This window comes from Prionailurus viverrinus, unplaced genomic scaffold, assembly GCF_022837055.1.
Source record: "Prionailurus viverrinus isolate Anna unplaced genomic scaffold, UM_Priviv_1.0 scaffold_45, whole genome shotgun sequence".
NCBI lineage: Eukaryota > Metazoa > Chordata > Mammalia > Carnivora > Felidae > Prionailurus > Prionailurus viverrinus.
The window spans coordinates 3,592,452-3,613,509 of NW_025927610.1; the positions used below are offsets into that span (position 1 = coordinate 3,592,452).

General features: G+C 61.1%; 1 protein-coding gene across 7 annotated transcripts in view; it reads left to right on the forward strand.

Moving 5' to 3' along the window:
* GAK (cyclin G associated kinase) overlaps window positions 1-20,467 on the forward strand; it is a 53,950-nt gene extending 33,483 nt beyond the window's left edge. For 6 of the 7 annotated variants that reach the window (XM_047847112.1, XM_047847115.1, XM_047847116.1 and 3 more), the window contains 17 exons: window positions 1,587-1,636; window positions 2,207-2,355; window positions 2,925-3,047; window positions 4,159-4,292; window positions 6,509-6,703; window positions 6,993-7,110; window positions 7,469-7,548; window positions 10,117-10,310; window positions 10,960-11,106; window positions 11,277-11,747; window positions 12,181-12,351; window positions 12,869-12,979; window positions 13,845-13,961; window positions 17,944-18,171; window positions 18,737-18,885; window positions 19,667-19,843; window positions 19,940-20,467. In XM_047847112.1, coding sequence (XP_047703068.1) covers window positions 1,587-1,636; window positions 2,207-2,355; window positions 2,925-3,047; window positions 4,159-4,292; window positions 6,509-6,703; window positions 6,993-7,110; window positions 7,469-7,548; window positions 10,117-10,310; window positions 10,960-11,106; window positions 11,277-11,747; window positions 12,181-12,351; window positions 12,869-12,979; window positions 13,845-13,961; window positions 17,944-18,171; window positions 18,737-18,885; window positions 19,667-19,843; window positions 19,940-20,041 — 2,716 coding nt within the window. In that variant the 3' untranslated portion in view covers window positions 20,042-20,467. The remainder of the gene's footprint in view (window positions 1-1,586; window positions 1,637-2,206; window positions 2,356-2,924; window positions 3,048-4,158; window positions 4,293-6,508; window positions 6,704-6,992; window positions 7,111-7,468; window positions 7,549-10,116; window positions 10,311-10,959; window positions 11,107-11,276; window positions 11,748-12,180; window positions 12,352-12,868; window positions 12,980-13,844; window positions 13,962-17,943; window positions 18,172-18,736; window positions 18,886-19,666; window positions 19,844-19,939) is intronic. The other variant, XM_047847113.1, reaches the window with a different exon arrangement.
* The last annotated feature ends 591 nt before the right edge of the window (window positions 20,468-21,058 follow it).

The following is a 21,058-nucleotide window of genomic DNA, read 5'->3' on the forward strand; positions in this document are numbered from 1 at the left end:
CCTTCTGTGGCTTTAACTGGGCATTTCATAGGGTCCCTTTTTCCTTTCTTATCATATCGGTTATCCCTATTTTTAAAAAAAGTAACAGCTTTTTTACTAGTTGCTCTGGAGTTCGCAGTACATGTTTACAGCTGACCCACGTCTACACAGGCAGCCCGCACCAGCCCCCCAACCCTCTGTCACCCCACGATGGCACTGCGCCCCATCGCTGTGCTCGTGCTAGCATTCGCTTTACCCGCACAAACGCACGCGAGTATGCGAGTCGTCGATGCGGCAAGTGCACAGGTGGGCGTGTCGTTGCCGTGGCGAGTTTTCTCCTGACTCCATCAAGAGCAAGAAACATAAAAGTGTTCATTTCACTGTCGCTTCTTTGGAGTTCTTTTGTGTAGACCCCGTTTCCGACCGAATCATTCTCCTTCTCTCTGAAGAGCATTTCCTTCCAGGCAGGTCTCCTGGCAGCATTTTCTCCCAGTGTTTGGGTCACCTCTGGAGGGTGATTCCCAGGGGATGGAGTTCTGGGCTGGTGGGTGTTTCTCTCAATACTAAATATTTCACTGTGTCCTTGCTCACGTGGCTTCTGGAGAGCGGACAGGTGTACTTCCTGTCTTTGTTTCTGTGCAGGTAAGGTGTTTTATCCCTCTGTCCCCTTTCCACGTTTTTTTCCTTTGGTTTTCTGCAGTTTGAAGATGAGATGCCTGAGTGTAGGCGACTCGGTATTTATCCTGCCTCGTGTTCTCTGAGCTTCCTGGATCGTGGTTTCGCGTCTGACATGATTTGAGGGAAATTCTCAGTCCTTGGTGTTTCAGACCTTTCTTCTGTACCTGCTCTCTTTTCTCCTTCTGGTGTTCCCGTTAAATGTACGATACACCTTTTGTGGTTCCACGTTGCCGGTGATTTTGTTCTGGGTTTTTTCAGTCTTTATTCTCTTTGCTTTTCATTTTTTAAGGATTCTATTGATAGATCCTCTAGCTCAGAGACTTTTTCCTCGGCCATGTTCAGCCTAATCAGCCCATCAAAGGCCTGTGTTATTTCTGCCACCGCGTTTTGTATCTCTGGCATTTCTTTTTGGTTCTTTCTTAGAATTTTTATCTCTGTTCTTACGTGCTGTCTACTTTATCAGTTAGAGCCCTTAGCATATTAGTCATAGTTGGTTAAGTTCCTGGTCTGACAGTTCCAGTGTCCCTGCCATGTCTGGTTCTGATGTTTTCTCTGTCTCTTGAAACTGTGGGCCTTGTAACTTTTCTCGTGAGCCAGACATGATGTGCTGGGCCAAAAAAACTCTCTTCCGTTTTTGTTACTGTCTCCTTTTAAAGCCAGCCTCTGCAGTCACGCCTCTTCAGAATAGAAGCGCAGTAGGTTTCTACCGGGTCTCTGCCTCTCCGTCTCTTAGACGTCAGCTCCATGCACACGGCCGGAGCACACTCACACGTATACATGCACCCATGCGCACACAACGTTTCCCGTGCGCTGCGGCCTGGACAGCGAGATCCCCCACAGCCTCTCCAGGACCTGCTCCAGTTTAAGCTCTTGTGACTTAACTGTAGAAATTTCTGGGATTAACCAAGCGCTCTTCTTTCTAATTCCAGTTACGCGAAGGGAGACTTGGACATATCTTACATCACATCCAGAATTGCTGGTATGTTTGTCACTGTTGACCATAGGACGTGCTTCTCATTCCCTCCTGAGGACAACTCGTGGGACGCTGGCCTCCAGCATATCCCTTGCTTCAGTGTCAGGCAGAACGTGCAGGATGTGGTCTGGGGCACCTGCAGTGGACAGTGCCAGTGTCGACCCAGTTTCTCCCCCTGGTCTGGAACTTCCTGGAACTCTGAGGTCATAAGGGGAATGATGCAAGGCACATTTGAAACTTGGGTCTCCCGACCAAACCCACACCCAAATCTCGACCCTTGGAGACGCTGCTCTGTGGCAGGCCCTCTGACTGAACTTCTGTCCCAGAGGCACTGTCTGGAGATCCCAGAGGGTCTTGCTTGTAAATGGCAGGCATTGGAGGGGGTGGGGGTCTGTGCTCCCTCCGTTCTTGACACGCCCTGTACTCCTCAGTCAGCAGCTGGGGGGGGGGGGGGGGGGCGGCGGGTGAGGAGCAGGGGCCTGGGTGGCCGGCTGTCTTGCCACTGGCCGGTGAGGCTGCCACACACAGGCCACGTGTCCCGCCCCGTTGTGGCTGACGTGGGCTGCTCTCTTTCAGTGATGTCATTCCCAGCAGAAGGTGTGGAGTCGGCTATCAAGAACAACATAGAAGACGTCCGGTTGTTTTTGGACTCCAAGCACCCAGGACATTATGCGGTCTACAACCTCTCCCCAAGGACGTATCGGCCCTCCAAGTTTCATAACCGGGTGGGTGGCCTGGGCGCTTGCCTTCACTGCGTGCGGTTCTCTTACTGTCGGCCCTCACACCCAGCTGTGGCAGCGGGCTGGCCTCTGACAGTCCCCAGCGGCAGCCGTGGCAGCCAGCGGAGCCCAGGTCCCTGGCGCTGGGGGGCTGGGGTACGGTGACTCGGGGCCCATGTGCAGTAGGCTGCGGGGGCAGGGCTATTCTCGCAGAAGACTCCAGAACGTGAACTGTGACGGTCACCTAAGGATGGCTAAAAATCAGCGATGCCTCACTGTTCCTTGCCAGTGAGGCACATGTGAGGCCACACATGGGACACAGGTGCGGCTTCCTGACCCGAGCATGGGAAAGGACAGGTTCTCCGTTCTTTTTTGCCAAGTCTGCAAAGCTTGGTACATATTCTGGAGCACAAAACTCAGGGGCAGGAGGCCTGCAGACGTCCGTGGGCAAGGGAGGGAGGGAGGTGTGCGTGAGGCAGCGTTTGTCCAGAGTGGGCACCCGTGGTGGGGCTCCCTGTGCTTGTGCCCCCAACTGGTGCGGGGAACCCAGGCCGAACCGAGCCCTCTGCCCATAGGTTTCCGAGTGTGGCTGGGCGGCCCGGCGGGCCCCGAACCTTCGCAGCCTGTACAGCGTTTGCAGGAACATGCACTCGTGGCTCAGGCAGGACCACAAGAACGTCTGTGTTGTGCACTGTGTGGTGAGTGGGAGGCTGCCTCATCCCTGCCCTTGATGTTGGGGGCGCACCTGGGAAGAAAACATAAACCAGGGGGAGTAATCCCTGCTTCGGGGAAGCTCATGACCCGTTGAGGGGACAGAGAGCAGGAGTGAAGTCCAGAATGCCGAGCAGGGGGGGCCGGTGGGGCGGCTGGGTGTCCTGAATGCCGGTGAAGATGAGCTGAGCTGAGGTCCAGGCAGGGCGCTGTTTTCCGCTGCACAATTACAGGCCTTAACCAGTAACGGCCCAGCCCTGGCAGGATGTGGGTCACCTGCAGTGACCACTCACGGGGGGAAGCCTCCTTGTCCAGTGTCGAGTGTGCTACCAAACGTCAGGTGCCTGTTGGCTTCCTGAAAGCCAGGGTCTGTTTGGGACGTCCTGGGCTAGCACTGGGACTTGGGGCAGGTCGTGTGAGGAGGGGGTTCTGTCCTGGTGTCTGCAGCCGGTGACCCCAGGCCCGGGTGCCCTGGCACGGTCCCTGTCATTTCAAGGTAGACCCTGGAGGGAGCGGTGGCCGACTGTCGCGCATGGGCAGCGAGCCCACACAGGTGGTCCCCATACCCTTCTTTACAGAACATGAGGGGTCTCTCCGTGTGTCACTCTGTCATCTCCCTGTGCCCTGAGGCCACTCTGCTTCATAGGACCCCCGTCTCTGCCCCTCCTTACCGTGGCTGAGGACAGTAATTTCCAGTTTCCCACCTGCACAGTGGGGGTTAGGTTTCTGGGTGTCACAGAAAGCGGGATGCTTGCCACAATGGGCCCCAGAGGTTAGTGCTGCGATTCTGGTGTTGATAAAGGTCCTCCCAGGAGGCATGATGAAGAGAGCGAGTACAGAGGGGTGGCGGTGAGCGTGAGGCCCGCTTGGGGACCGCGGTGGTGAGCAGTGTCCAGATGGAGGGGCAGGCCATCATGTGCTTCTTGTTAAAGAGCCCCTATCTTTCTGGATTCTGAGTTCTTGCCCCGGCAGGGGTGTCCTCCTACGTCCCCAGCCAGGGGGAGGCCCTGTGGTGGTTCTGCGGGGAAGTGTGGGATTAGGGAGCCTGCCTTCCTGCAGCTGCGGCCGCACGAGCCCGGCCTGTGCCGCTTGTCCTAGGACGGGAGAGCTGCCTCTGCTGTGGCCGTCTGCTCCTTCCTGTGCTTCTGCCGGCTCTTCAGCACCGCAGAGGCCGCCGTGTACATGTTCAGCATGAAGCGCTGCCCGCCAGGCATCTGGCCATCTCACAAAAGGTACCGGTGTCCCACCTTGGGGGTGTCGTACAGGTGTCACCCTCGGGCAGGTCGTAGCCGAGGGTGTTGAGAGGTGGGGAGACTTGAGGGCCCTTGTGCAGAAGTGGGCAAGGCCACGCAAGCTGGGGGAGCCTGTGCCCTCCTGAATCTTGGCTGGCTTCCACAGGGACACAGGGTGTCCCCCTGTGGGACAGGCGGGAGTCTGAGTGGCTTCGGGACAAGGCCCGAAAGTATCTGACGGGAATTTAAAGCAAGTGTTTAATGTGTTGAGAGTACCGAGGAAGGAGATGGGTAAGACACAGGAGTACGTGGTCACTTCAGAGATGGGAACTGTGAGAAGAAGTCGAACGCAAGTTCTGGACCTGAGGAAGGCTGCGTCCTGGCAGCTGAGGGAGGAGCCTCGGCCTCTGGAAGGCAGGACAGGTGGCGTCACGGAGGCCAGAGCCCAAAGACAGACCACGGATGAGGGGCTGAGCAGCCGGGCCTGCCAGGCCATGTCGAGTGGCTGCGGGAGGCAGAGCAGGAAGGCAACGTGCAGAAGCAGTAGCCGAGAAGTTCCCCGAATTAATGAGTCGCCAAACGTCCAGAGGTCAGAGGATGCAAAACAGGCAGGCGGGAAGCCGACTCAGGCTCAGCACGCCCCGTCCGCTGGAGACCACACGCAGAGGTCTCGAGGTCTCGAGGTCACCAGAGGGAGAAGGCACAGACCACGCTGCTGTCCTCGTCGGACGCCCGGGGCAGCCGGGACAGACGGTTTCACAAACTGGAGTCAGCAGGTCAGCAGAGGGAATAAACGGATTAGAAAAAATGCTCACTCGCCTCAAGAAAAGACCAACGAAGAAGAAGTCAAGAACAGAGAACAGCCAGCAAGATGGTGACTGGAACACAGCCGCAGCAGGAGCCGAGCGTGAAGGGTCTGCGTGTGCCAGCCTCGGGGACTGTCTGACCGGATACAAGCGGGACCAGCGATGCGCTGGCTGCGGGGGCCCCGCCTCTGCCGTCAGGACAGGGAAGGGTGGCCGTACAGCTGCCGCCTGATTCCTCGCCACCGGCCCGGTGACTTCAGCCGTCCGCACGCGCCCTCTGCCTCTGCAGGTCAGGGGGTCCCGGCCCGGCTTGCACCTCCCAAGTCTGCCGTCGGGGTGCGGCCAGGCTGTGCTGTGGCACGAACCTCGCAGAGAACGTCTGCTGCTTCCTCCTCCAGCCCATGTCCAAGCTCGCTCAGGGTGTTGACGGGACTCACTCGTGTGGACGGAGATGTGGTGTGGGCGTCCGGGTCTCCTGTGGCATGGGGACGAGTCCCCTGCACAGATATGCTAGCGCAATGCAGTGTGAGCCTCACGTTCAGAAGCGGCCTCCCCTTCTCTCCCTCTGCTGGGAAGCCAGTCACCACTCCTTCCCCATCTCGAGGGGATGGGGTCACACAAGGGCAGGGACACGCGCCTGGTGTGTGCACCTCGGGGGCGCCGAGAAAACCACCCGGGAGAGTTGGAGGCGCGAGTGTCCCGAGAGCAGAAATCAAGCTTGCAGAGCCGAAAACCCGTTGACGGAGATGGGTGTTCACCGTGGCATCGGCGTTCCCACCTCGGCAGCGGATGGAACTAGTACACGGATGGTCGGTTTGGAACGGAACGTCGCCGGCAACCAGCTGGATGATCTCTCGAGAACCTTCTACCCAGCAACTGGAGAAGACAAGGTCTTTTGAGTGGTCATGGGCCATTCAGTGGGAAAGATGTTCTGGCCATTAAACTGCGGCAAACTCACACAAACTGTGTTTATAATAGAATTACGCTAGGTATTGGTAACAGATGGGGGCACTTGGCTGGCTCAGTCGTGAGCACACAACTCTTGCTTGGGGTCGTGAGTTTGAGCCCCGTTGGGGGTTTAGGCGTTACCGTAAGAAATCAAAGAAATCTTAAAGAGAAAACGAGAAAAGAAAAAAGAAAGAAATTGATAGCAAAGAAAACTGGAAGAATCCCTAAATGTTTTGAAATTAACCCACTGGTAAATTACCCGTGAGTCAAAAAAAAATCTCAGGGAGAGTTTAAAAATATTTTAAAACAAATGAAAATATATCAGATTTATGAGATAAAGTCGAACATAGCATTAAATACTCGTATCTGTTGGAAAAAAGTGTGGCGAGCAGACCAGAGCCCCGGGGGTGCAGCACGTGTGGCGAGCACGTGTGGGACGAGGTGTGCCTCCGGCCCCCGCAGGTACATCGAGTACGTGTGTGACATGGTGGCCGAGGAACCCATCACGCCCCACAGCAAGCCCATCCTGGTGAAAGCCGTGGTCATGACGCCCGTGCCTCTGTTCAGCAAGCAGAGAAACGGCTGTAGGCCCTTCTGCGAGGTGTATGTGGGGGACGAGCGAGTCACCACCACGTCTCAGGAGTACGACAAGATGCGGTGAGCGCGGGGCTCTCCCGGCCCCTCCTTCCTCTGGGAACCCCCGGGAGCCGGCGCGGGCGGCGGCCGGGGGTGGGCGGGTCCGGGCCAGCGCGCTGAGGGCCAGCTCCCCGGAAGTCCGTTTCGGCGCTGCCCCCTCCCAGAAGCGCCCAGTAGCAGAAGAAGGTGTGGCTCGAAGTGTTGGTGCTTTAGGAGAGCCCGGGGCTCGCGCCCCACGCTCCCTTGGCTGTTCTTGGCTGGCAAGCTGTCTTTTTGGCGGAAGTGAACCTTTTCTCGTCCTGTTCTTCAGGGATTTTAAAATCGAGGATGGCAAGGCAGTCATTCCCCTGGGCATAACCGTGCAGGGAGACGTGCTCATCGTAATCTACCACGCGAGGTCCACGCTGGGTGGAAGACTTCAGGCCAAGGTGCGCGGGGGCTCGGGCCCCCTGGGCCGTCAGCCTGTGGGGCACGAGGCAGAGGGGCCGTGAGCTCGGAACACCCGAGTTCCCCGAGTGCCCCATTGCGGGGCGCCGTCTGTGCGGGGAGTCTGGGCTGCGGCTTTGGGGCTGCCCCGTCACAGACCCGAGGAGCCACTTGAGAGGCTGCTGTCCCACCGTCCGTGTGGCCACAGCACCTGGAAGCGTGCACCGGATTCTCAGAGCCCAGGAACTGTGAAATGTCCGTCTGCAACCTGAGGGTCTGGTGTCCCCTAGCCAGCTCCAGGGTCCCCTGTCTGGGTCCCCTTCCCAGCTTCAGGGTCCCCTGCCTATGTCCCCTCTGCAGGTGGCGTCCATGAAGATGTTCCAGGTCCAGTTCCACACCGGGTTTGTGCCTCGGAACGCAGCTACCGTGAAATTTGCAAAGTATGTGGTGTCTCACGTGGGGAGGGGTCAGGACAGTCACGTGCACGGTGCCTCCCCGCCCCGCTTTGCGCCCCACAGCAGTGAACTCCACGCACTGGACACGGGCAGAGTGACGTGGTTCGTGCGTGGCTGGTCGCTGCACTGAGCTCCAGCCTCGGGTCTCGCCCCCACTCTGAGCGTGGCCCGGCGTCCGGTGTGTGGCCCCTCATTTGGGGGCCACGGTGACTGCCGCTGTGCGCCTCTGGCTGGGGACTAGCCCGGTGCAGTTCCTGTTAGAACGCAGCCGTTCGCGCACCGGATGTGGGACAGCCAGGTGAACAGGTGTGTGTTGCTCTTCCACACGTGGGGTCCCTGACGCTGTGATCCGCACGGAGGGCAGAGGGCGTTGAGAGAAGGTCGTCGTCTGGGGTGAGAGACGAGAACAGAAGCACGTACAGTCGGGGATGATTCTCTTGCCTCATCCGGGGCTCTACATAGTTTGTTGTGCTCTCTGACCTGCCCCCAGCGCGCAGCGGGCGTCAGGGCTTCTATTGGGGGCAGGGGCGTTCAGGCAGTTGGACGGTCTGCACGGTGGGCATCTTGGTTGCAGCTCGTGTTTTCCCCTTTGTCTCGCACGGAGGCACGCCCACACGCACACACAGGTGCCACTCCAGGGTGAGGGGAGCGGAGGGGGTCTCTGGAAACCTCCGCCTGCCGCAGCCCATGTCCTGTGCCTGTTTCCTACCCAGCGAATAGGGGAGTACTAGGACCTGCCCCCCGCCTCTGGGGAGGAGTCGGCTCTGACACTCTGGGTGCCGCTCTGGGTGCCGGGGGACCAGAGAGTGGCTCCCTCTGAGGGTGGAGAGGCGTAGGGACCTCCTTGGAGACTGGACAGTCCTGGTATTTGGGCACAGAGCTTCACTGAGCTGCACTCAGATCTGTGCCTCACTGTGTGTGTCGTGCTTCCAAAAATAAATAAGGAGAGAATTCTCAAGTCGTCCGGTTGGTGCAGGAAGGCGTGTGTCTTCTGTGGGTAGCGTTCATTTTGCAGAGAGGCTGTCTGAAGCAGGACCGTTTGGGGAAAGAATTTGGAATGGTGTTAGTGGACCCACTGTCAGATAACGCCTGACTGGGTCTGGGTCTGTCCTCGAGGAGGCCCCTGTGACTAACGGAGGGTCCCCAGTGTGCTTGAGGGGGCAGGACACGAGTCAGCGAGCACGTCGGGCCCCGGGGCTGACCTGTGCCTCCTGAAGAGCAGGGCCCCTGGGGGTCGTGGCCCTGCTCACAGACCCTCATTGTTCCCTCACTGGCCTGCTGTGTGGGCAGGGCAGGCCCCGGCCCTGAGGTCGTCTCCGGGGGCCCGCCAGGGTGGGGAGGTGGGGAGATGGGGTGGCCACAGTGTGGCACCCAGAGCTGCCTGCAAGGCCCTGTTACCCCAGGAGCTGAGCCTGCAGAAGTCGTGTTCTTCTTTGTGGGGCCCCCACCTCGCTCCTTCCTCCCTTCCTTGTGGCTGGGGGTCTAGGTCTCCCCTGGTCCTTGCTGGCTTCACTGCTTCGGGCTCACCACTGCGGTCCCCACACTAGCTGGTCCTGCCTGGCCGCACGGTGGCCCACGTCTCCTTGTCGTGGCCCGACTTACAGAGGAAGGAAGCGTGCGTGTGGGGGGCCCAGGCCAGGACAAGCGGACGAGTGGACAGAGGGTGCTGCGGCCAGTCTCCTGTGCCCACGTGGCTCCTGCAGGAGGAGTGGTGTCTTCAGGGCAGGGCTGTCCCCGCCAGCACTGCCACGCCGCTGTGCTGCCTCCCCTCACGCCAAGGTGGGAAGGGTCAGCGTCCCACCTGCTTACTTAGTTTATTCCATGGGAGTAAGACTTAAAGTCTGCCACGGGTTTTGCACCCAAACCGACCACATTGCCCTCGTGTCCCCAGTCCTTCTGCCCGGTGGCTGTGTTTCGTTTGGGGCCGTAGGTGTCACACGGATGCCGCAGAGGACCACGGGGCCCCTCCCTCCACAGCATGGGCCGCTGGGGGAACCTCTGCCCTCTTCTGTGTTCCGTGGGGTGTTTGTCATTGTGTTGTTTTGATAAAGTTGGACCGTCGGCCGTGCACGTGGGTGCCCGGTGAGGTCAGACGGAGCTGGGAGCCTGCTGCCCAGCTGGAGACCAGGGCTTCCCCACGCAGTCTATGGAAATGTGGTCAGTCACAGTCTCTTGGAATACGGAGAGAGATGCCGGAGTTCCCTAGGGAGACACAGAGCCCACGGGAGTTCAGCGACCTGGCAGCCACAGACCCCACGGGAGCACCCCTCCCACTGGCCGTGAGCCCTGTGTGCCTTTCCCTTGCCACCCTCCCCACTCTGCAGGCACTCCTGAGGGCTTGTTTACTGGCACCTGTTAACTGGTGGGGGCTTTTGCCAGGGTGGACGGCCTCGTGTTACGGAAACACGCGTTTAAGATCCCTGTAGTGCGCGAGCTGGACCCCGGGACCTGAGGGGTGAGCACACGGGCCTTTCTGTGCTCACTTTCTGGTGAATGTGGAGCGACTGACCCATGAAGGTCTTCTTAAACTGGCATCTGGCCTTCCAACTGCAGGTATGACCTGGACGCGTGTGACATTCAGGAGAAGTACCCGGATTTATTCCAAGTGAACCTGGAGGTGGAGGTGGAGCCCAGAGACAGGCCCAACCGGGAGGCCCCCCCCTGGGAGAGCACCAGCATGAGGGGGCTAAACCCCAAAATCCTGTTTTCCAGCCGAGAGGAGCAGCAAGATATTCTGTCTAAATTTGGTGAGATCCTTGTTTTCCAAACACACGGTCAGTGATGCCGTTTTGACACTTGCAGCCTCGAGAAACCCTGAGGGGCCGGGCCTGCCCCATCCCCGTGTCAGGCTGTGGGCACGGCGTAGGGAGGCCCAGAGCCCCCACCTGAGACCCTCCCCGACGGCAGCCTGAACGTCCGACATGGGGGGACTCACGCAGCCACGGCTGCTCCCAGACCCCCCCCCCCCCCCCCGGGGCCCTAGGCAGCCCTGCCCGAGGAGTCATCACGGCCCCGCTGGGAGGGGCAGGTTTGAGTCGCTTGCTCGTGGAGGGAGGGTTAGTTTTCTGGACGTGCATCGTTTTAAATGTACCTGGAAAAAGTCCAGGCTGTGCTCAGCACCCACGGGCCGTACGGGTACAGGCGGTCCTCCAGCGGCCGGGCCCGTGGTCTCGGCTGCTGACTCCGGCACGGTGGTCTTCGGTCCTCGTGCCGCGTGCTTTCCGTCCTCCTGACGAGGACAGCTGTGTCCCTGAGAGGCGGGGGTGTCTGCACGTGTGGTGTGCGCGTCTGAGCCGACCGGGCCCTCCGTGGTTCGTCGGTGCAGGGCTCCCAGGGGTTTGGAATTGGGCGGCCGACCCGGTGGGCGGGCTTCCTGACGCACCTCCGCCCCGGCAGGGAAGCCAGAGCTCCCCAGGCAGCCCGGCTCCACCGCTCAGTACGACGCCGAGGCGGGGTCTCCCGATGCCGAGCCCACGGAGTCCGATTCACCACAGAGCAGCGGCACAGACACCAGCCACTTCCTCCACACGCTGGACTGGCACGGTGGGTGCGGGGCACCCAGAGGCATCTGGCAGGGTGCACGCGGCTATTTCCAGGACACCCCCCCCCCCCCCCCCGGCCCCCGCCCCGCTCCTGGGCTTCTGACGTGGCCTCACCCTGCCGTCACGTGTGCCCTGCCTTCCGGCCACGGCAGCCTGTGGTTTTCTTTTCAGAGGAGAAAGACACAGAGACGGGCCCAGAAAGCAATGTCGCCAAGGAGAGTGTGCCAGCCCCGGCCGCGGATGCGGGCGGGAGTGAGCTGTCCGACGAGGAGGTGGCCACGCTGTCAGCCGAGAGCAGGGACGCAGCTGAGGAGGACACACCGGGCCCAGCGGGGAGGGCGCAAGAGCAAGAGTCGATTTTTGACACGGCCACACCGGCCACGCCACGCGAGCCTGCGTCGCAGGAGGACAGCGTCGACCTCCTGGGGCTGCACTCTGGGACGGGGCCGGCACCCCCAGTGCAGGCCTGCGGGGCGGTCCCCAGTAACGCCGACCTGCTCAGCCGCCTTCTGGGGGCGCCTGACACTGCCCCGGAAGTCCCCCCGGGCGACCTGCTGGGCGGCGATGCCCCCCTGCTCTTCACAAGCCCGGCTCCGCCCCTGAGTGCACAGAGCCCACCCCGAGAAGGGCCGGCCGTGGCCGGTACGTGGATCCGTCCCGTGGGGAGTAGAGGATACTAAGGCTTTAGTTGTCTGGCCTCGCCATCAAAATTACCTGGGAGGAGCTCAGTGCCCTGCCCTTCGGCCACCCACTTGGGGGTTGGGGGGTGGGCAGGGCAGCCCAGGGCACGATGCCCCGAGGCGGCTGCTCTGAGGGTCAGATTCCCGAGGCGCCCCCGACACTCCTGTCCATCCCAGGAACTGCCAGCCCTTCCCCCACGGGCTGCCTCTCCACGAAAAGTCTAAGGCGAGGGCATCAGGCTGTTCGGTGCCTTCTTACAGAGGATGCTGTGGCCTCAGCCTGGGTCTGAGGGGCCATTGCGCTGGCTGGGACTTAGCCTCGTGCCTGATGTTTTGGGCCAAAGGCACTCACGCACAGCCTCACCTCCACCTGCTTTTTGGGTGTCCTTCTGCAGCCGACCCATTTGATCCTCTCCTCCTGCCATCTGGTCCAGACACCCAGCCCTGCTCCAAGCCTGACCTCTTTGGCGAATTTCTTAATCCAGAACCTCCTGCTGCTTCCACCTCTTTCCCCTCCACCCACAGCGCCCCGCCCCCAGCCTGCAACACCGACTTCCTGCACCTGGGTAAGTGCCAAGGTCGAGGCCTGGAGGGTGGGCAGCGACGTCCCTTGCTGTGGTCCCTGAGTTGCCACAGCTCCCCTCTCCCCTGGAAAGGTGACAGCCTGCGGGTGTCCAGCCCGTGCACGGGGCAGGGCCTCAGGGGACTGGTGAAGGCATATTCTGGGGGCATCAGCACACATCTGGGAGGACACGTGGCCACAGGGTGGGGAGGCCTTTGAAGACCTACTGTCGTTGCTCTGTGAGCTGCTGACCCCGTTGTCCAGTTGGCAAGTTCAGTGACCACATGATGTGTCCTCGAGACTCCGGAGAAGCAAGAAGCCGGTCGGTGTGGACCGAGCCCAGTGCAGCTCCCCGGGGACCCTGGGGGTCGGCCAGGAGTGCCTCGGGGGCTGCTCTGTTCCCAGCCTGCTGCTCACACGTGAGGGGGGACAGAGGGTGCCCTCCCAGCCTCCCAGAGAGGGGGCTTGTGACTGCCTGCCCCGACCAGGGGGCGCCCCAGACAGCGTTGCTATCTTTCCAGGGGATATACCAGCAGAGCCCAGCAAGATGACCACCTCGGCCAGCCACCCGGATCTGCTGGGAGGGTGGGAGGCCTGGGCCGAGGCTCCGGCCCCCGCTCCTGCTAGTGAAGGTACGAGCCCAGCCCTGTGGAGACCAGTTCTCAGGCGGGCTCCCGCCAGGCTCTGGTATCTCTGTGTCTGGTACGGGATGGGACTGGGACCCCGCTCCCCCACGCCTGTGGGCTGGGGCGGGGGGGTGGGCTTGCGGGAGGCTCTGCCTGCTCACGGCTCGTGCTGCGAGGAGTCCCTGTAGCGCTTCCTGGTGGCGTCCTGTCTGCGTGGCTCCTTTGCCTCCTGAAGGCGCGTGGCCAGCGCAGGGGCGGTGCCCCACCCTTTCTGTGCATCTTTCTTTTTGTATGTCTGGGATCCTGTCTTGTTGGGAACGTTCCAGTAGCGAGTTGCTGTCGAGAGCCTGTGCCCCGTGTCCCCTTTCGGGGGCCATCTGTTCACCTGGGAGCAGTCCCAAGCCTGAGGTTCTCACCAGGGTTGCTAATTTGATACATAGTTCTCTTAATTTGCATTTTTTCATTTTGAAGGAAATCGACTGTTATTTTGCATGTTTTTAGTTGTGGTTTTTTTTTTTTTTTAATTTGTACGAACTCTTTGTATACGAACAGCCGTCATTCGTAATGACCGTGTGACATTCCCTTGTGGGGTTTATGGGGGTAACTGCTTCAGATACCGCAGCGTCTCAGGTAGAACATCTTCTGCTGTGACTGTTGTGAGGGTTGTCGTCCAGCACGGTCACACTTCACATGCGTTCTGGGAAGTGGGGTTACAGGGTCAGAGTGGTAGGAATCTCCTTAGCTGCTTAAGGAGCAGCTGTGGCTGCGCGCAGGGCTGTCTTGAGCTGGCGTGGGTGCTGCCACTGGCTGGGCGTGGCCTCAGGAGCACCCCGTGGGTGCACCTTCTCATGCTCTCTCTGCCCTTCTCCAGGTCCTTTCTTCTCTGCTGGAGGGCAGCCCGCCCCTCCCGGCCCCTCGGCCAGCTGGACCAAGTCTCAGAGCCTGGACCCGTTTGCAGACCTCGGTGACCTCAGTTCTGGCCTCCAAGGTGACGTGCCCGCCCCATTGGGTGTGAGGGGGCTGGGGCGCTGGAGGAGCACCTCTCCCAGGAGGGCGCAGGCCATCTGTCCCTGGCCGTGCCCTCGTAGCAGCTGCTTGTGAACCAAGCTAACGCCGAGAAGTGTCAGGCACGCGTGGGCCATCTAGGGAGCAGGGACTTGGCTGGGAGCAGTGGATGTGTGCACAAGACGCCCCCCCCCCCCCCCCCCCCCAGCATCTGTCCCAGGGACGCGTGTCCTCGGGGTCCCTCTGGCTCCTCCAGATGTGTGGGGGCATTGGGACCATGAGTGAGCGGTCCTTATCCCTTGCCGGTTGGCTGGCACTGGAGGTAATGTCTGCTTGGCAGTGGGGCCTCAGGACCGTGCCGTCCTCCTCCTGGAGCATAGTGGGTGTTCCCTGCAGCCCGCATGGCGCCTGGCACAGCATCGGTGTGGTTTGGGGCCTGATGTTCCTCGGTGCCGGGCAAACCGCTGTGCCTCTGACGCGCTTGTACTTCCTTGCTCCCTTCTTGTGACGCCCGTTGGGTCTACTGGACGCCCCCCACCCCGCCGGCCACGTCTCTGCCATATTGGGGCTCATTCTGCGTCTGTCTTGTTGGGTCCCTGTGGCTCTTCTTCTTTGAGTAGTTTTGTTCTCGTACGTTCCTGTGTTCCAGGTTGCGTTGTCTCTCTGAGGGCATTCCTGGGAGTTTGAGTTTGCCCTTGGCCGTCTCCCCCTGTGTGGCCTGTGTCCCAGGCCACTCACGCGAGGGGTGGGCTGCCTGGAGCCTCCTGTGTGGTGCCAGGCTGTTGGCCCCAAGTCCTGTTGGGGTGCTGGGGGGAAGGACCTCTTGGTCTTGGGTCCCGAGTGACCCATTCTTGGGATGGAGGCTGGCGTTCAGGTCTGCACTGTGACCCCAGATCCTTCGTCACACACGCTCAGGAAGCAGGGAGTCCTGGGGAGAGCTGACAGATGGAAAGGAGAAACCGGCGAAGTCAGACTCTAGTTGCAGCCATCAAATCCCTCTCGACAAATGACAGAGCCGCAGGACGTGAGGTCAGCACAGCTGGAGGCGTCCCTGGCCGGGAGGGCCCCGTGACGCTCCCGGTGCTTGGCTCCAACAGCACAGAGCACACACTCTCCCCAGGCGCATCTGGGCCTTGGTAAGCAAAGCTCGGCACGTTTGAAGGGGCGACATCACCAAGACCGTGGTGGTTCCCTGACCACACGGACCGGAAACCGGCAACAGCAAGGGGAGCGTTCGGTCTTCAGACGCTTACACGCCGGGCACACACGGGCCGTTAGGAGATGGGGCAGCGTGCGGGGCAGAAGGAAGCGGCGTGGGATCCCGAAGCGAGGGGCCGCGGCCCTGGCGGGGCTGAGCGGGCACAGGGCAGCACGTGGGCTCTGGGCACCAGGGACCCTCTGAGCCGTGTCGTGACCCGCCCCACGGGTGTTTGAAAAGACAGCAAGATAAACCCCAAGCAAAAAGAAGGGAGATGGGAAAAGCGCCTGGATCTGTGAAACAGAAACAAAACCTCATTCTTTGAAAGGATGAAGAGAAGTCAGAAACCCGTAAAATAGACAAAAAGACGAAGCTCTATTAAAACCACTTGGGAAGGACGACATCGGGAGTGAGGTGGCGGGGGGGGGGGGGGGGGGGGTGGTGCCTGCAGACCTAGAGGCTCTGGAGGGTGACGAGGGACACCCGGACTCCTGGGCGCCGGCCACCAGCAGAACCCAGCCGGCGCAGAGTCCATCCCTGGGGCAGCCCCGTGACCGTGACGGGAACGAGTTCAGAGTCGACAGGACCCCACAAGGGGTGTTTTACCAAATGCTTAAAGAATTCGAACCGGTCCACATGGCGTCTTCCAGGAAATGGGAAGAGGACAGATGCCTTCCAGGTGGTCTTGGGGAGCCGGTGTTACCCTGACCCCCAAATCGAGGGTCCGTACGAGAAAAGACGCCCGTGGGGCCAGTGTCCCTCATGAATGCAGATGCAGACGTCTGCAGCACAGCTGAGGCAAAGAGAATTTGTCGTCGCTCAGAACGAGCTGTGCCCCACAACCACGGAGGGTTTGTTCCAGGAACGCGAGGCTGTTCCCCATTCCACGGCTAGTTAACAGAGTCCACCCTGTCCCGGGCCAGGCAGGAGCCGTCCTCGACCCCGTCAACGGTGTAGGAGAGGCTATTGGTGGTAAACGGCGTGGGCTTGTGTTCCGGGGCTGGCGGGGGCACGGGGAGGGGCAGACAGCGCTCACGGGCCTGTGGCTTGAGCACAAGCTTTCCTACCAGGAAGCCCAGTGAGGGTTTCTGGAGCCACGGGCGAGCTCGTAGTAACACTTGTGTGGAGAGTCGGAGGCCCTGGGTGACGGGAGTATTTCTGTAATGGAAGGGTGGTGTGGGAGGCGTCCCTCCCCCCGGCTTCAGGCTTCGTCTGTAGCTGCTGAAGTCGGCACCGCCTGGTGTCAGCCGAACGCAGCGGGACCCACACGTGGACCCACACGTGCGGGCCCAGCCGGTTTTCGACAGAGGTGCCCGGCCACCCGCAGACGGTGCTGGGGCGATGCGGCCTCCGCAGGCAGAAACACACCCTAAACCTCACGTCCCCGTGCCAGGGGGCTCAGAGCCGGTCATAGATTTAAGCGTGAATGTGAGAGATGACAGAGCCCGTAGGAGAAAACGTAGGGGAATATCTCTGGGGCCTAGGGCTCAGTTTACCTGTCCCCTAGGCCATGAACCGCGACATAGAAAATAACCTTGAGGGGCGCCTGGGTGGCGCAGTCGGTTAAGCGTCCGACTTCAGCCAGGTCACGATCTCGCGGTCCGGGAGTTCGAGCCCCGTGTCAGGCTCTGGGCTGATGGCTCAGAGCCTGGAGCCTGTTTCCGATTCTGTGTCTCCCTCTCTCTCTGCCCCTCCCCCGTTCATGCTCTGTCTCTCTCTGTCCCAAAAATAAACGCTTGAAAAAAAAAAAAAAATTAAAAAAAAAAGAAAATAACCTTGGACTTCATCAGAACGAAGTCTTCTTTGCTGAAAGAAAGATGAACTGCAGACGTAGGAGGAGCATTCTTGGGCCGTGTGTCTGACCTAGAACTCACAGCGAGGGTACACGAGAACGGTGAAAACAAAAACCCACTTAGAAAAATGGGTGGGTCGTGACGCGGTAGCCACTGGAAGGCTGCGGGGGTGCCCCGAGCACGTGGCCACGGTGAAATCACTAGCAGCACGAGGCGCTGATGGGGATCGGGGGGAACAGTCTCACCCGTGTGGCTGGTGGGAACGTGAAACAACACGGCCGCTCCAGAAAAGAGTCCGTCGGTTTCTCAAGAAAGTAGATGTGTGGCCGCCATTCATCCCAGAGAAAGGACAGGATTTTGTGCACAGGGTTCGAAGCAGCCTCGTTCGGAACTGCCAAAAACCAGAGCCAGCCGTGAGGCCCTCCCAAGGGCCAGTGATCGAACAGACCTCCCGCCGGGTATCACTACTATGGGACGCTCCTCAGCGATGAGCAGGAACAGGTCCTGAGCACAGGGCACCAACTGCAGAGCTCACCTGCTCTCTGATTCCATTTCTAGAACATTCTTGAACTGACAGTCCCGGAGATGGAGAGCAGAGGAGCGTCCTGATGCGTGCACGTGCTAACCACGCGCACACGCCAGTGTGCCCTCCAGCTGGCAGGTGCTGGGTGGCTGGTCTGGCACAGCCCGCGTTGCGTGAGCCGGGCCTGGGGGCCCTGGAGCCCGTCGTGCGGCCTCCCGGCAGTCTGGTTCCACCTGGTTCCAAGTCAAAAGTTAAAGAAGCAGCACTTGTCCCCACTGTCCCCTAGCCCTTGGGGACCGTCCAGCTGCGGGGGCCACCTTGACGGCTGCCCCGTCCTGGCCTCTGAGCTGAGTGTCCGTTTCCAGCATGTGTGCAGGCTTGAGTGCTGGGAACTTCGGGGACTGAGCAGCTGTCGCGTCTGACACTCGCCCACTGTGAACTGTCTCCCCAGGCTCGCCTGCTGGATTTGCTCCTGGAGGTTTCGGCCCTAAAACCGCCCCCCCTCCCTCAGGCGGCAGCTCCTGGCAGCAGACCAGTCGGCCCCCGGCCCAGAGCGCCCCATGGCCCCCGCAGGCCAAGCCACCCCCCAAAGCCTGTGCACAGCCAAGGCCTAACTACACCGCCAACCTAAGTGTGATCGGCGGCCGAGAGGAGAGGGGTTTCCGCACCCCTAGCTTCGGTGAGTTTGCGCTCCCCCTCCCATGTGAGGCTTTGCCTGGTTTGCTGGGAAGTAGTTACAGCAAAATCTGCTTTGTTTTCTCCAACTAACAGCTCGTCCCGGGAAAGAGTGTTCGGGGGAGGGGGGCGTGGGGGGGCGGCTGCTGTGGGGGGACCGTGTCCACGGTGTGTTCCTCTCGTTCCCGGGCCGGCATGGGCCAGGCAGCCTTCGGGGAGGCCATGGTCACAGGGCCAGGACGCAGCGGCCAGGCCCACGCTGTCCGGGAGCCTTCTAGCCTGGGCCTGGCTGCCATGTCTGTCGTGGAGACGGCACATCCACGTTGACTCCAGGAGGTGACGGAGGTGGCTGTCCTTGGAGCCCTCAGGGTCGTTGAGCCAGAAATGGTGGTGCAGGCTGCGGGCTCTGTATGTGGGGCCCGTTCCTGAGGGACAGAACCGTCTTCGCTGCGCTTCTCCCGAAGTGTGGGGGCAGCACCGCGCCCTCCACGGAGGGTCTCCCCCGGTGTGCACGCACGGCCAGGGCCCGCGGCGCTGCATCCGTCTGCCAAGCCTCTGTTCTCCCCTAGGTCAGAAGCCAAGAGTGTCCGAGAGCGACTTTGAGGACCTGCTGTCCGATCAGGGGTTCTCCTCCAAGTCTGACAGGAAGGGACCCAGGACCATGGCAGAGATGCGGAGGCAGGAGCAGGCCAGAGACGCAGACCCACTCAAGCTGAAGGTGAGGGCGGCCTGGGCACCCCAGGGCTGCGGACGTGATTGGCCTTCACCCTGAGCCTCTCGGACGCAAAAGGTCTTTGGTCCAAGGTGCTCGCAGAGCTGGCAGCTGCTGTTTCGGCCTGATTGACGTGCCAGAAGCGTTTTGGGGTGATGATTTTGTGCCTCACCCCTCTGGAGACCTGACCAGTGGGACCCGTCCCCGGTGCCATCAGGCCAGTGAGCCGGCCCAGCGCCAAGCCTGGCCCAGGGGAGAGCCGCTCAGGGCACCTGGGGTGACAAGGGCCATCTGCCGGGCATGGCTGGCTGTGAGATGCAGCGCTGCTGAGGGGACGGGGCGGGGGGTGGGGGGGGCAGGTCAGGGCGTGTTCTCTGTACAGGACAGTTCACCGGGCAGCTCTGAAAGCCCCCCCCCAGGGCTGATGTGGCCTTGGGGGTCATCTGAAACCCCCCCCCCCCCCCCCCCCGCCCAGGAGCCAGGCCTCTTGTCCTCATTGGACACTGGGATCCTGGGGCAGGCAGGGCCATGGTGGGAGGGTGTCTCTGAATGTCCCGCTGACAGCCAGGCCCCTGGTCTCTGTGTGATGTGTAGTCAGGCCCCTGGAGTACTGTTGATCGTCCTGGGGCATTGGGTCAGCGTCTGGTCCTAACAACTCACGGTAGAGCCTTGCCCCATGCGGTGGACCGTGCATGGAGCCCCGGGGATGATGGCCAGTGGCTTGGCGGGCAGAGAGGGCAGAGGCCCTGACCTGTGCTCGGCAGCACCTGAGCGTCCCGCCCCGCAGCTCCTGGAGTGGACGGAGGGCAAGGAGAGGAACATCCGTGCACTGCTGTCCACCCTCCACACCGTGCTGTGGGACGGGGAGAGCCGCTGGACCCCTGTGGGCATGGCCGACCTGGTGACCCCCGGGCAGGTGAAAAAACAGTACCGCCGTGCTGTGCTGGCGGTCCACCCGGACAAGGTGAGCGCCGGGCGGGGGGCACGTGAGCAGGTCGGCGGTGGGGGGGTGGCTGGGAGCAGGTTCAAGGCCCCCTCACCCCCTGGTCCGGTCCCTCAGGCCGCAGGCCAGCCATACGAGCAGCTCGCCAGGATGATCTTCATGGAGCTGAGTGACGCTTGGGCCGAGTTCGAGAGCCAGGGCTCCCGGCCCCTCTTCTAAGCCCACGGCGGTTGAGGCTCCGCGTGTGGCTCGTGGAGCCAGAAACTGCTGGGCTCCACCTGGAGGGGCCTGTCTGTGGCCGTCGTGGCGTGGGCTCACGTGGCCGCACCCGCACCCGCACCGTTGTGGGCACCACCCCCGGAGGGTGCGTAGCAGACGCTGCTCCCCACTCCGCGGCACGAGGAGAGAAAGCATTCCAGAGCCTCCGAGTCTCCTTTTCGTTTTCTGGTCCCGAAGGAAACGTGTTGATGACATTCCCCCAGCGGTTGTCACGGTTTGTGATTTGTTTCATTTTGTCCAGCGGCCGTTGCCTCGAGAGCGTGCTGCTCAGCTGGCCCGCCCCGAATCCCACTCGTGGACGCTGACTCCTCCTGTGCGTGACCAGCCCGGCAGCCGCTTGTACATAATTAAACTATTTTCTGATGACGCTTGTCTTGACGCCTCGTGACCCCTCTGCAGCTGTGCCGCCTCTGGTCGGTCTCAGCTCTGACCCCAGAGATGGAGTGCGGGAACCCCGCCCGGTGGGCCTTGCCCTGGGCACGGCACGGGGCCAAGGCAGAAGGCCGTGGTGCGGATGCGTCAGCCCTGGCGTGTGACCCCACCCCCATCCGCCGTGTCCTGCTGGCTCCCTTCTCGCAGTGGGACGGGCATGGGGCCTTCGGATGCCGTCGCGTAGGGAATTGAGAACCATCGCTCTCTTTTCACGAAAAGCTTGTTGGAGAAGAGCCAGGTGCCCAGTGTCACGTGGCAGAGACGTGGCTGCCACGACCGCACAGGCCGGGTCGCCGTGGCGTGCGGTCTTAGGGGGTGGCGCACATCAGCATGAAGCTTTGGTCAGAAGAGACTTTCCAGGCTCCCGGGGTCATCCTGCTCCTGCCGCGGCGCCCCTCCATCCAGGTCAGCACCGCAGGCCTCAGGGTTTGTGTGCACCCCCTTCTTTACCTGACGTGAGTTCCGGAGTCCAGTGTGATGCTGGGTAGAATTGAGGACCGTTGCAGGACCTGTCATGGGAGGGGT